General features: G+C 34.5%; 2 protein-coding genes across 5 annotated transcripts; both read left to right on the forward strand.

Annotated features, from left to right (window-relative positions):
* Positions 1 to 10: 10 nt before the first annotated feature.
* LOC105647031 (zinc finger CCCH domain protein) lies at positions 11 to 10,034 on the forward strand. The gene is made up of 12 exons (XM_012233007.3): positions 11 to 217; positions 772 to 2,247; positions 2,938 to 2,945; positions 3,762 to 3,937; positions 4,402 to 4,462; positions 4,568 to 4,666; positions 6,012 to 6,106; positions 6,392 to 6,505; positions 7,394 to 7,461; positions 8,426 to 8,536; positions 8,991 to 9,219; positions 9,834 to 10,034. Exons 2-12 carry the CDS (start codon positions 893 to 895, stop codon positions 9,942 to 9,944), a joined length of 2,427 nt encoding a protein of 808 aa, XP_012088397.1. The 5' UTR covers positions 11 to 217; positions 772 to 892; the 3' UTR covers positions 9,945 to 10,034.
* Positions 10,035 to 11,445: 1,411 nt separating this feature from the next.
* LOC105647032 (uncharacterized) lies at positions 11,446 to 14,639 on the forward strand. Of its 4 annotated transcripts, none has more exons than XM_012233010.4 (5): positions 11,446 to 11,605; positions 12,118 to 12,444; positions 12,948 to 13,432; positions 13,517 to 13,748; positions 13,939 to 14,639. In XM_012233010.4, the coding sequence occupies exons 2-5, from the start codon at positions 12,165 to 12,167 to the stop codon at positions 14,409 to 14,411; spliced, it is 1,470 nt and encodes a 489-aa protein (XP_012088400.1). In that variant the 5' UTR covers positions 11,446 to 11,605; positions 12,118 to 12,164; the 3' UTR covers positions 14,412 to 14,639. The 4 variants fall into 4 exon arrangements, with proteins under 4 accessions (XP_012088400.1, XP_012088403.1, XP_012088401.1 ...); XM_012233013.4 differs by having other exon boundaries at positions 12,957 to 13,432; XM_012233011.4 differs by having other exon boundaries at positions 12,122 to 12,444.
* Positions 14,640 to 14,940: the final 301 nt, after the last annotated feature.

Here is a 14,940-nt window from a genome sequence, read left to right on the forward strand (position 1 = left end):
GACGGGCTCGATGCCTCTCCAATCAACAAAACAGTCCATGGGCTGAAAGCTTAGCAGCCCTAACAAGAAATTGGCGAACTCGCAAGCACTTCGCAATTTTATTGGCAGTTTAAACGAGAAAGGGAACTGCGCACGGACACAAACCGTAAAAAGACACACCAAGTGAGAGAGAGGTGCAACGAGGGCGTACTATTTGGTGGAGAGAGTATCGGAGAAGGTAATGAAGCTTCTCGCACTTTTTATTTTTGTTTAATTGTGTTAATTTCTCAAATTTGAATTGTGTAAATGTTTTTTTTTTTAAAGAAAGATCTAGGAATTGGTTAAGTGCTGCTTGATTCAGAGTGTCTGAATTTGTCATTGGCATCGTTTTTTTCTCTTTTCTCGGTGATTTATTTCATCTTCCTACTGTTAATTGTTTAGGTTATTTGAACGTACCTTGCGAAAGTTGGTTCCTTTCTTAGGTTGTGTAAAACTATAATCATTAGTTCAGATTGTGTAAAACTATAAATATATTGACCTTTAATTTCTCATCTTTTTATAATTATCGAGTTTTATTTTTGTGTGTGTTGTTATCTGCACTTCAATTATTTCATTCCTCCTGTTCTCTTCTGGGTAAAGAATCTGTGTCTTACTTTTATTTTTTTCCGATTAAGCTTTCTGGACCTCTCACATATTTTCATTCTTTTTTAATTTTAAAGCTTTATAATTTATACTTCTTTTATTTTCCATGTGTATTCCGTTGCCTCATAAAGTTTATTTCTTGTTTTGCAGTGGCAATTGGCAAATGCTCTATTTATCAGAGGTTAAAAGACCGGATAGTCTTTTCTGCGCTTAGCATTTCACTTCCTACTAGTTTAATTTAGTCGTATAGTTATATATTTTATTGTCTGCAATGAGTAATGCTCCAAAAAGATCTCACGATGAGGGTGTTCACTCATCTTCATCAAAGTACCCGCACGAAGAATCAGGCTCATATCCTAAGCTGACATCTGGGATTTCAACCGAATACCATCCTTCCTATGAGATAGCTTCAGATGCTCGGATTGCAAAAATTCCCCGTACTGAATCTCGCGATGCTGATAGGAGATCACCTTTGCATTCAATATATCGAGTGTCTTCATCCTCAAATGATTTGCATATGGATGCTCATTCTGTTGCTTCTGAAACCAGGCTGGAATCAAGAGATTCCAAGGACAGCAGGGACCACAGAGTTGAAAGCCGAGATCTGAGGACTGAAGCAAGAGAGATGCACAGTGAGGCAAAGAGGGATTCCCAAAGTTCCAAAGTTGACAAGGATTCAAGATTTGAGAGTAGAGCAGATGATAACAAGGAAATAAAATATGAGAAGGATGCTTATAATGATCCAAAGAATGACGTAAAGATGGAAAAGGATGGCTTTAGTGTGACAACTAGTCAGTTAAATTGGAAAGAATCAAAAGAATATCATAGAGGAAAGAGATATACTGAATTCCCTGGTGGACATGTGGATCCGTGGCATATGTCACGCGGTAACTCCCTAGGCCCAGTTGAGATTGTGAAGGAAGGCTCAACAATTGAAGAGAGGGATTATGCAGAAACACATGAGGCTGTTGGTGAGAACAAAGTTGATTTCAAAGGTGAGGATAGATTTAAAGATAAAGATAGGAAAAGGAAAGATGTAAAACATCGAGAATGGGGAGATAGAGACAAGGAAAGAAGCGATCGTAGGAGCAATCTTCAAGTAGTTAATAATAGTGGGGAGGGAAAAGAATCAGCTAGGGAAGAGAGGGAAGCAGAGAGATGGGAGAGGGATAGGAAGGATCTCTCAAAGGACAGGGAAAGGCAAAAAGAGAGAGAAAAGGATCATACCAAGAGAGAATCATGGAATGGAGTAGAGAAAGAGGTTCTGGACAATCAGAAAGAATCGGGGGATGGATCTGGCAGAGTGACAGAGCAGGAAAATCCAACTTCGGAGCAGAAGAAACAAAAAGATCTTGAGAGCTGGAAAAATGTTGATAGAGAAGCTAGAGATAGGCGGAAAGAAAGAGATGCTGACATGGAAGCAGATAGGCCTGAGAAGCACAGCAGGTTGTATGACAAAGAATCAGATGATGGATTTGCAGATGGTGGTGATGGGCCTGCAGAAAGGGAAAGGGAAGTTTTTAACTATGGAGTTCAGCAACGGAAGAGGATGCTTCGGCCCAGAGGCAGTCCTCAAGTGCCAAATCGTGAGCCCCGTTTTAGGTCTCGTACTCAGGACAATGAAGGGTTTGTCTTAGTTTCTCATACGTGGATTTGTTTTGAAGCATTTTTGCCAGATGATTGAATTTGCTATTTGTGTATCATGTAGATATGTACTTTAATATACTCAATTTGCACACATTGCCTGTTATAATCAAAGCTAGGTTTGGAATCCTTATTGGTTCACTTAATGCTTCCTCCCCCAGAAGTCACAGGAATAAGCCACAAGTATTGGAACTTTTAGGTTTTAAAATATAGTGGGATGTGAGAATAACCTTTGAGAATTTTGTCATAAGGAATGAAAACGTATTTTATTTCCTTTGGAGTATTTGTTATGACTCATGGTTTGAAAGCAATCATATCATTTTATTTCTAAACAAATTCCATATGGAACTAACTTACAAAGTAATTGCATTGGTTCATTTTTCTTGTTATCATAACACTTGTTCTAAGAGTTACTTCTTCACCATGTTTGTATTATAGCTAGAATGGTATATATAAGTTTACGTTATAATTAACTGTGAATAATTTTGAAGAGAAAGATTGCTGTTTTTCAAATGTGTAGTTACCATGTGCATTGAATTTCAGAAGTTCATGTTCGCATTCTTGAATTTGTATACTTTAGAGATTAATGACTTGGTATAGATTATCTCTCTTTCTTCTCATTTTAAATGTTTGATTAACTCTATTCTTATCCTTTACCACTTTATTTTGCAGGTCCCAAGGTGAGCTGTTATATATCATTTGATTGGGCCAGAACTTTATTTGCATGAAGTGGTTAATAGGAGTTTGTGAATCGTTGTCCTGATATTAGTTTTATCATAAATTACTTTTGTCTGTACAACTCCAAGCCTCCAATTTCATGTCTTTCAAATTAAATTTTTGACATATATTTCTAGTTTTGGTACTAAAATTAGTTTGGATGTAAGCTAAGATAAAAGTAACTTTGCCCGGGGAAGGTTTCAAGCATGTTGCAATTTGGAGGCGACTATTTGATAATTGGCACTGCAGATGATCTCACTCATATTTTCTTTTCCCGTTGGAAGTCAGCATGCTAATTTATATAGTCATTATCATTGTTGATATGAAGGTACTAAGCAATTATGAAAACTATATCATCACAAGCCAAATTTCTTAAATATGCTGAAAATTTAGTTGTTACCTTTTTCCATAATGTTTTTTTTTTCTTCTCTAAATAGACATTACCTTATGTGATTTCCTTGAGCTTGTTAATAAGTTGCTTAATTAGCTTTTCAGAGAAGTAGCATAACATCACCAGAACTCCTTGGAAGGATAATTTGCACCTATATATTTTTTTTCTTGTTCAAAAAAAGTCCTCATCTAGTGTCTACTAGTGCTTGGATTTTTTGGTCACGATACGTGGTGCGTACTGTTCTGAACTATGCTTATCATAGTAAATATTGATCAATTTGCACTTGATGATGGGTAGGGGAAAAAGAAAATTTGCAAGCATTAGAGTTTTATGAGTTACATAGTTCCTTTGTTATAACTGTTAAATTCAATAGTTGTTGGTGCTTCAGGCAAATCCGAGGTGTCCTCCGTTGTTTATAAAGTTGGAGAATGCATGCAAGATTTGATAAAGTTGTGGGAGGAATATGAATCATCTCAGGTTGAAAAAAATGGTGAAAGTACTCTTAACAGTCCCACACTTGAAATTAGGATACCAGCAGAGCATGTTACTGCTACAAATCGCCAAGTAAGAGCCTGCTGTTTTATGTGTCATGTTGCTGATGCTTTTCTCATGCTTATTCTATAAGCATGCTTTTTTAACCTTTTCATAAGAGGGGAGAAGTGCTGGTATTTTTATGTAACAGCAGCTATGGTTGTTACTCTTGCATATTCAGGAGTCTTCCTTTGGAATGGCATTTAATCTAAGGATCCTTTAAATTCCCTTACATAATGGCTCTTTTCTAATTCAACCAATGAACTATTGTTCACCAAGTAAAGACTGACGTAAACTGTTTGTTGCATGTTCCTATTCCTTGTCCTTATGTTTGTGGTTCTTTTGCTCTAATCTTCAATAGTAGCATTTTTGTTTATAGGGTTGCACTGGTTTGGCCATCAATTGAAGTTGCTCAATCTGTCTCCTCCTGCTTGCTCTTTACTTCTTATAACCATGTTTATGCATCCGTTTAAGTTATTTGAGCTCATCAATTGCAGGTAAGGGGTGGCCAGCTATGGGGTACAGATGTATACACAGATGACTCTGATCTTGTTGCTGGTATGTGGTGATACGATGCAATTTGTACAATTAATTTTTCTCTAGTCTGTTGATTGTTGATATTACTGGGATACAGAAACAATCACTTGTTGCAACTTGTTGCAGTTCTCATGCACACAGGTTACTGCCGTCCCACTGCTTCTCCTCCTCCATCTGCCATTCAAGAGTTGCGTGCTACTATCCGAGTATTGCCTCCACAAGATAGTAAGCTCCTTTAATCTGGCTTTTCTGCCTATTTGGAATTTTGGGATTTCAAATTGGATCAGAACATCCATTTATAACATGGTAATCCGTGGACATGATTACTGGTGTGAGTCATGGATTTCTGTTGGATAAATTTGCCACATCTATTTATATGTTCATTGTTTTAATAATTTAAACAATGAAATTTCAATGCCAAGTGTACAGAATATTGGTTATTTAATTGATTTTTGAAATCAGGAATACACTATGGAAGGTTATATTCCGTCAAGGATCATGTCTTATTAATGAACTGTCTAATGATCAGAATCTTTCTGGCATCAATCTGTAACGATTTTTTTTCCCCCGTTGGCTACTTGGTTTCATCTTAAGAATAAGAAAACTTTGTATGAAATTGATAACAAGGTTGCATTGTTTCTGGCAAAAGAGGAACTTGCATGCATGTGGTTCCCCTAATGATTTTGAAATTCATTTACCTCCCTGTGGTTTACTTTATTGGTTTCTTGGTCATCATTTTCCTTTTACATTGGTATGCATTTTTCACTTGTTAACACTCAATCTCAATAATGTTTCATTTTTCACTTGTTAACACGCAATCTTAGTTATTTGTTATACGTGGAAGGAAAGAGGATTAAGCATAATAAAGCGATTGATCTGCCAACCCCATGCCTCTCTTACCTATTTTCTTCCCATGATGGAGATCACTAAGAAAGATCGAAGTTTCATATGTTTTTGGGTATTTTTTTTTTTTTTTTTTTAGTTTAGGTATACTGTTAAAAAGAAATTAAGGTTTTAAGCCAAGTGAACCAATTCGAGTAAATGTGCACTTTCTAGGCCACAGGGTTGTAGTTGGAAGTGCTGTAATAAAATTTCTGACATCTGTTGCCTTTCTCGCAGACTTGATGATAGTTAAGCTTTACAGTTGTGTTTTTCATTTATATCTCTGATCAAGTTCAGAGTAGAACAGGCCAGCTTGCCGATGTTTGATCATAGTTTTTAGTCCAATAACTATAGCATCTAGTTAAATTTAAGCTAGTATCACTAAGGTCCACATTATTCTTTGTGCTTAACCAAGATGGAATTACTCTATAATCTTCTCAAGTGCAGTCCTAAGAGAATCACTATTAACACACATCATTGCCATGGGCATAAGTTGTAAGTTCGTGTTAATAAAGAGCACAGATGTACTCTCTAATAATGTTCACGGTTAAAGAAATAGCAAAGATGGTCTCATCACAGACATGAAGTATATTATTGACTTCTTGTTTTGCAGTTTTGTTAATCTTTAAGTATGAATTGTGCTCTGTTTTTATGTTTTTTAAAATCATAGCTCGGGAACATGTTTCAGGCTATACTTCGATGCTAAGAAATAATGTTCGTTCCCGTGCCTGGGGAGCTGGAATTGGCTGTAGTTACCGTGTTGAGCGCTGCTGCATTGTAAAGGTAGCAAAATAGTCCTTGTTATTTTCCAACACATTTTTTCTGAAATGTTTTCTGAAAGGTCTTGACAAGTACTATTTGTCTTTTTATGGAGACAATTGCACATAATAATTTTGTTTTTATCATCAACTTTGTTGTTATCATCATATGCTTACTGCAAAACCTGCAGTCCATAACAACTGCTGTTTACAATTCGAGGAATTACGATAACAGTTAGGCTTGTACATCAAGTCATGCCTTATATGATTTTTTTTATTTTTTATTTTTTATTTTTTATTTTTTTTCCAGAAAGGAGGTGGAACCATTGATCTTGAGCCTTGTCTCACACACACATCAGCAGTGGAGCCTACCCTTGCTCCTGTGGCTGTTGAGCGGACAATGACTACAAGGGCTGCAGCTTCGGTAATACTTGGATTTATGTTTTTACTGAAAAACCTTTAGTATTTCTTCTGTGACTTCACTGTGTATCATCTTTATCCTTTTTTTTTGCGAAAAAAATAAAATAGTTGTAAAACTATAAAAGTAATGTTTCAATTTGCCCTATCTGTAAGCATAATGGCAAGTATAGAGTACTCAAGTTAGGTGGCTCTGCAGCCTACCACCATCTAGCAGAATGCAACTTTCAAATTCTATTTAACATGTCGTCTCTTATAGACAACGTAGTTATTTGAAAGAAGCTGCTTCCTTTGTTCTCTCAATCCTTGGCAAGCATAGGAAATTGCAAAGTCAAAATGCTTTATGCTTCTTGAAAAAAATTACAGAACTTAGCTCAAGAATAAATGACAGGAAAATCAGTAATTGTATTCACTGATGTGCTTATTGGAAACCATTCATTATTTAATCTTTTTCCCATCTCTCAAACATTTTTATTGGAAATAATGGTGATTGCACTATTTTGTTTAGAAAACTAGACAGCTACTTTTGCTTCCTATATTCTAAGTAATAAAAGCTAGACATAAAGCAGACATCTTTTTTTTTGTAATTTATATTGCAATGCCTGTTAATTTTGTGATGAATGATTGATATAATAATTCTGTACTACTAAAATACCAGCAAGTACCTTTTTGTCCTTTTTTTCCATCAGGGATATAAATCCTATGCCACATAATCGTTGCAGGCCCCCTAAAAAAAGTCGCGTGTAAAAATAAATAAAATAAATATTGAAGAGATTTCAAGAGAAATAAATAATTCAATGATTTCACAACATTATTATGGTTCGAGAGAAAGTACAATATCTACTTTGAAATGCTGAAAATTTGATCAGCTCATATGCTGGCTTTCCTTTTTCAGAATGCACTGCGGCAGCAGAGGTTTGTGCGTGAAGTTACAATACAGTATAATCTTTGCAATGAGCCATGGTATACATGATTCTGTTCCGTATAGTTTTCTAAAGTTCTGTATGGGGTTTGGATATCTTTGTAGATTCTTAGAAGTAGATTAATATAGTTGTGCAGCAATGTTTTGAGCAAAGTAGACTCTTTGTTGTCCATGTCTTCTTTCTGATTGACATTAATCAACTGAATTAATCAGGTGGTTGTACCACTTGGTGTTACAAATCGATAGATCTTCCTTTCAATGCACCTACTTCTCTGTTTCACAGAAGGTGATTAATGTGAAGTTTACAACTCTATTCCCCCTATCAACTATAAAAAAAATGTAAAAGAAAAGAGAAGTTACTTTGCAATGCATCCTTTTATAACAACTCTGAACTCTGTATACTGTGAATTTATTTTTGTCAATTTGAACTGAATTCTAATGTGTAGCCTTTATATTGTTATTAAAGCTTTTAACTTATTAATTGTAGATGCTGTTGAATTTCTTAGATTTCTGGTGCTTATTAAAGTTAATGACTAGTGAGGTTGATAACCCTCCTTCCCACCTCTAAGACATCATTTGCAGTTTTCTAGTGATTTTATTTGAGTCTTAATCCCCTCTTTTTGGATTTCTTTTTTTCCTTCCATATCCATGTCTGTTTAATTTTACACTTGATAAAGTAATATAGATGTTGGTAACCACCTAGTCTTCCATATCACCTGTGGTTTTGTTTTCTTCATTGGTGAGAGGGGTTATATATATATATATATATATATATATATATTATTTTTTTGTTTAGTTTTTTTTCCATAGTTGCATGTGTGTATTCTTGTTTTATCCAAACCTTAGAACACTGTACATTGAAGTTCAACCAAATCTTCACTATTTAATCATTTTCATGGAGAATGGGTATTAGTTTAAATTGCTTCTAAATGGTATTTCTGTGTGTGCTGATTAGTTTTCGTGTCTCTCTTGCTCATGAGTTTCCGTACTTGCAAATGTTTCCAGGATAAAGTACAGCATCAGTATTGTTGCTGACAAGGGTCTGAAAAAGCCCCTGTATACTTCTGCACGTTTGAAGAAGGGAGAAGTTTTGTATTTAGAGACACATTCATGCAGGTATCCAGTTTATTCTTAGTGCTATACCTAGCATGATGAGGCTCCATCTGGGACTTCAGACTAAATTTTCTTGTTCTTTTCTCGTGAATCTTATTAGTTTTTGTATTGTTTTTTGCGTGTCTTCGCTCTTAGCTATTCTACGTGCCAGAAAAGGAAAGGAATGAAAGATAACTTTTTCTCTCATTTCTCTGTATTTTGCATAATTGGGTTTTCCTTTCTCTCACTGCACTGATTTGTTTCTATCACCGGCTAGAAGTTGTCATATGGTGTCTCAAAGTCAGAAATTGTTGCTTATTTTATTTTTACCTGCACTTTCTTTTAAACAGCTTATCAATTTTTATTTTTAGATTATTCATCATTCTATGTTGTAAGTTTTTCTTACTGATATCATATGGCTCCATGTGGCTCTTCTTCGCAATGTTCTGGTTTCAAAATTTTGAGCAATTATCTGTAGGTATGAACTTTGTTTTACTGGAGAGAAAATGGTGAAGTCTACTCAATTGATTCATGGACATGAAGAGGCAGAGAAGCCTCATAATCACCATCCTCATTCCTCGAATGGTGAAAAAAATGACTCTGATAACATTCTAATTGATGTATTTCGGTGGTCTCGGTGCAAGAAACCCCTCCCACAGAAGATCATGCGGTCTGTTGGAATTCCACTTCCCCTTGAATATGTAGAGGTACTGACATTATGAATTCTTCTTGCTTGTGTAGGAGTTCAACTCGATAGCTATTTTTGTTTATAACAGTTAGCTGTCACTCCAGAAGGTGTTAGTATTCATAATAGTGTCTCTGGGTGAATCGAATATGGATTTCTATTTTGCATATCTACCATATATCTGGCATACATTTGAAGCTGGTTTCCCTATTAGACTTTTCAAATGATGTTCTATCTAAGGTGCAGTGTTTGCATTGATTCTTGGCGTTTGCCCTTTTTAACATTTTGTTCAGGAGGAGCATGGTTCATTAGAGTGTCAAATACTTGAGAAATGCTATTTATTAATGCTACCCTGTCTACAATATTGAAAATTGGAGAAACATGTGTTACTGAGTCCAATAACGGATTCATGATCATTGTAATGGCAATTCTCATTTATATTTGCTCCAAGTTTTGGTACAAAGATATCATATAGATTTTTTTTTTTAGGGCTGATTTAATTTGCTTGCATGTAATGTTGATTTGATGAGGCTCTGTGAGGTAGCATTATTATTGAGATGATACTAGAGCTATTCGCGCTATTAGCAGTAAATTAGCTGATGTTTTCCCAATGCCGCATTTTCATACCAAAAACAGGTGTTGGAGGAGAATCTTGACTGGGAGGATGTGCAATGGTCACAAACTGGTGTTTGGATAGCTAGAAAGGAATATACGCTTGCAAGGGTGCATTTTCTTTCTCCAAATTAGTTGTAACTTAATGTGTTTCATATGTATGTACAAACGGATTACCGGTTGTGTAGTATGAATAATATTGGTTTCAAAGAATTTCATTTTTAAGTTGCTAGTTCACTGTTAATTTATTCTGTTTTCCTTTCTTACTTTAACCGACTTTCAATTTTGTGAAAAAACACATGATGGACCTTATTTTTATTATTATTTTTTTAAAAAGTATCATGCATCTTGCCACGCTGTAAGTGTGGTGAATGAACTCAAACACGAGAGGATCATATGAGCAGTTGATATTTGTTCAGCATGGTAAAAACACGTCCGTGTTCACTCTATTCCAACATCACTTTCACGGCCCAATGCAAAATTCATCCTCGTAATTTACCTTAAAAAAATTGTGGTATTGATAAGTTTTGTTCTATTGAATACTTTTATTTATAAAATTATATTAATCAAATGTTTCATTTGTAAAAATTATTTTATTGAATATTTAAAATTTTAAAATTAGATTAATTAAACACTTAATAAATAGTTGAAAAATATAAAAATTATTGTTTTAAGGATAATACTAACCATGTATTGAGTGAATATCTTACACATAAATATTAAAAATATCAAAAAATGTTAGTAGTAGTATAAAAAGGGATACAATATTAGCAAAATTTATAACTTCAAAGGCATAATAGGTCACTTGTAAAATTTAGGTTGCCATAATTTTTTCCATAAAGTACATGGATATATTTATACATTTGGCCTTTTTTGGTATTTTTAGTATTTATGTGCAATATATTCACTTAATGTGTGGTTAGTATAATCTTTGGAATAATAATTTTCTCATATTTTTCAATATCTACTTCTTCCGTTCAATTTTGTTTGCATGATTTGACAAAACACGCATATTAAGAACTTAGTCAAAAAAAAAAGTTATTTTACTATTTTTTATCCTTAACTCATTGAGATATTAATAAAAAGTATTTCATTCAATGAATGATCATAAATTGTTTACATATATAAGTTTAGAAACCTTGCACACTTTTTAAGACATCCAAAAAAGAAATAATAAGCAACAAAATGGGACGAAGGAAATATTAAGTGTTTAATTGATCTTATTTTAGAAGTTTGAATATTTAATGGAATAATTTTTGCAAGTTGAAGTATTTAATTTATATAATTTTATAAATTGAACTATTCAACAGGTCAAAGTAAAAATTGAGGATGCAGTAAGATTTCTTACATAAAGTACAAAAATGGAATTGCCTACCAAAAAATGTTATGAGTAGTATAGAAAGGATATAATATTATCAAAATTTGTAAATTCAAAAGCATAATAAATCACTCACAAAAATTAAAAATTTAGGATGCTATGAGATTTTTTCTATAAAATATATGGATATATTTATATAATTGGCCTATAGAAAATAGTAATATATGAATTTGAAAGTAAAAAAAAATGCGACGATCGAATTATTTAATTTTAACGAGTAAAAGAGTAAAGTTCTTAATATAATTAACTTGTACGGGTCTGATCACAATTCCCTTCTATATTGTCTCCGGATGCTAATAAATGAAAGGGATTTCTTTGCTGTAAGCCTCTAACGGCAACCCAAAACCCTAGAATCCAAATAGTTACCGCTCATTGAGCAAAAACCAGGAAACATAGCTGCCCAAGAATACGCCAAAAGGTGATTTTTCATTCTCTTTGCAGGTTTTTTTTTTTTTTAATTTTTTTAACTCGTGTTTCTTCAATTACAATGTGGTATTACTGTGATTTTTTAGTTTTGTTTTTTCCCTTCTTTCGAACCATTGTTTTGCTGCTAAGTAGCTTTGTAGAAAATGAAAATGGAGGGACACAGAGATATGTGATGATCCCTTCGAATTTTGTATCGTAGAATATTTTGATTCTGCATTTTGTTTATTTGAGGATGAGCAAATTTGTTTGTTTTTGATAATCGGTTTAAGGTCATATTTTCACAATTAGAAAATACCAAGGACACAATTATGATTTATCGTTCAAAATTCAAAATCTAAACTTGGGTTAATTAAATTTGATTACCCAGAAATTGACGTTTAATAAATAGCTACTACACTATTTTCAGGGAACGTTGATGATTTTCATTATAATCTTACTGGCTTTTAAATTTGTTTTTATAGAGAATTGGAATGATGTTGGGCTTTTTGTTTTATTTTGGAGAAGACAGTTGGAGACAAAAGGTTGCCACTGAGAACTAAAAAACAGTCATCATGTCTGTTGATCCTACTGCACCCATGACTTACGTGGATGACGATGCTTCTTCGGGTTCTGGGGATGAGGGAAACATGTTGGATGGACACAACAAGCGTCAGTCGGTGACACCCTCAAGTGCTGGTCGTCGTAAGAGGAGTCGTAAGGCTACTGGTGATGCTATTGTTGATGCTATGCTTGAAATTGCAGCTGCTTCCAAAATGAGGGCCGCTGCAATCATGAAGAATGAGGATCGCTTTTCTATAAGCAAATGCATCAAAGTCTTGGATGAGATGCAAGGTGTTGATCAAAGGATTTACTTTTTTGCCTTGGATTTATTTGAGAATCCCAATGCCAGGGAGACATTTATATCTCTCAAGAGTGAGAAACGGTTACCATGGTTGCAGGGGAAGTGCAATGCTGCCTCTAGTTGAATAGTTTAAAACTTAAAAGAGCTTATTAGTTGTGTGCATTTTTGAAGTTCCATATTCTGGGTATGGTCTGTATGGCCATAGTACTCTAGAGGAACTCATGCATTTTGTATAGTACTCTGGAGGAACTCATACATTTTGTAACTAGTTTTACTTTATGATCAGTGGCAGTTTCATCAGTTTAAGGCTCAAATGTTAGAGACTGCTGTTGCTTTCCCTCTTTTGGTTTATTTGCACCAGCACCTCTGTCTCCAGAGACATATGCTACCTTCTGTTTGTGATAGAAATGCATTCAATTGATTTGTCTATATCTGCAAATTTAACTACTTGCATTTGTGCTACATATTCTGCATTTTAATTCGATTTCTACAGATACTTCAGCTTGCATGGACGACTTTGACTTAGAATTGGACGAGATGGAATTAGTTGCTGCTGCTGCAGGCTACTACTATTATAACAGTATAAACAGGCAGCCTCGTTGCAGTTCATCACCTAGCGGAAGTGCCTTTATGACTGAAGTGCTGGATGGCCCTGATGATTTATGCAGAGAAATGTTTCGGATGGATAAACATGTGTTTCACAAGTTATGTACCACACTACGACAAAGAGCCATGTTACGTGATACTGCTGGAGTCATGATAGAGGAACAGCTCGCAATTTTCTTAAATGTCATTGGTCATAATGAGCGTAACAGAGTAATTCAAGAACGATTTCAACATTCAGGTGAAACTATAAGTCGGCATTTTAATAATGTATTGAAGGCAATTAAGTCACTTTCACGGGAATTCCTTCAACCACCACCTCTCAACACTCCTCCAGAAATTCTCAGTAGTAATAGGTTTTACCCATATTTCAAGGTTTGTTTACAGATCTGTTTGTACTTTTTTTTTTTTTTAAATGTATAATTGTTACACTGCTTACTTGAATTTTTCTTCAAGCAGGACTGTATTGGAGCCATAGATGGTATGCATATCCCTGCACATGTACCAGCCAAAGACCAATCTCGATTTCGTGATAGAAAAGGTGTTCTGTCACAAAATGTTTTGGCAGCATGCACATTTGACTTGCAGTTTATATTTATTTATCCTGGTTGGGAAGGTTCAGCTGCAGATTCACGTGTGCTAAGAGCAGTCCTTGATGATCCAGATCAGAATTTTCCTCGCATACCTGAAGGTTCTCCTCTTTATGTTCATCTGATGTAGTTTTGATACATCACTTTTTATTTATGGACATTTGCACGTACACACACAGCTCGTCTGCATGTGAGGCCATTTCCATGGTATGGAAGGCTGCTTCCATATCATTTCTAGTTGTTTGAATGAATTTAGTGTCCCTCTCATCATCACTAATTGTTCTGTAACAGGAAAATTTTATCTAGTCGACACAGGATACTCAAATATGGAAGGATTTATTGCACCATATCTAGGAGTTCGCTATCATCTCCATGAATTTAGAGGTGCAAATCAGTTACCCAGAAATGCCAGAGAACTGTTCAACCACCGACATTCGTCTCTAAGAAATTTCATCCAGAGGTCTTTCAATGTGCTGAAAACTCGATTTCCCATCCTCAAACTTGCACCTCAATATGGTTTTCATATCCAAAGGGATATAGTAATTGCTGCATGTGTTTTGCACAATTACATCCGACGTGAGGACAGAAATGATTGGCTTTTTGATAGTATTGGCGGTGTGGCATTGGAAGAACTTCCTGATTTTGATGATCAACCTGAAATGCAGTTGGCTTCGTCCATTCAAGAGCAAATTGCTTTCTCATTACGAGAATCAATTGCTGCAGCAATGTGGAATGACTTCATAAACAAATGGGATCAGTGGTGAATGATGGCACTAATCTCCAATCTGGGTAAACATACTGTATAGGTCATGTTATGCTGATTAATTTTATGCTTAAGGGTTATGGCTTTTAGGGGGAGAATTGATTGAATGTGACATTTTGTGGGATCGAGTAGAATTGACATTTTGAAGCAATAGCATCTGTTTGACACGTGCAAGGAATCATTGCTTTGTGAAGTCGACCCATATATCGAACTAGTTTACTAAGGCGCACATCTTGCTAGTTTGTTTATTATTGTACCTAACAATGAAAATAACAATTTTTAAGATTTTTTAATTTAATGCATAAATTTATTTTTCTATTTTGCGTAAAAAAAAGTTTATGGTGCCCTCAACTTTTACTTTGACGCTTCAATTTATAAAATTATATAAATTAAATACTTTAACTTACAAAAATTATTCTGTTGAATATTTAAATTTATAAAATTAGATTAATTAAACACTTAATAGATAGTTGCAAAATATGAAAAATTATTGTTCTAAATATTATACTAATCATAAATGAATATTTTGC

This window comes from Jatropha curcas, chromosome 3 (genome assembly GCF_041381405.1).
Source record: "Jatropha curcas cultivar XTBG-Jc1 chromosome 3, XTBG_Jcur_1.0, whole genome shotgun sequence".
NCBI lineage: Eukaryota > Viridiplantae > Streptophyta > Magnoliopsida > Malpighiales > Euphorbiaceae > Jatropha > Jatropha curcas.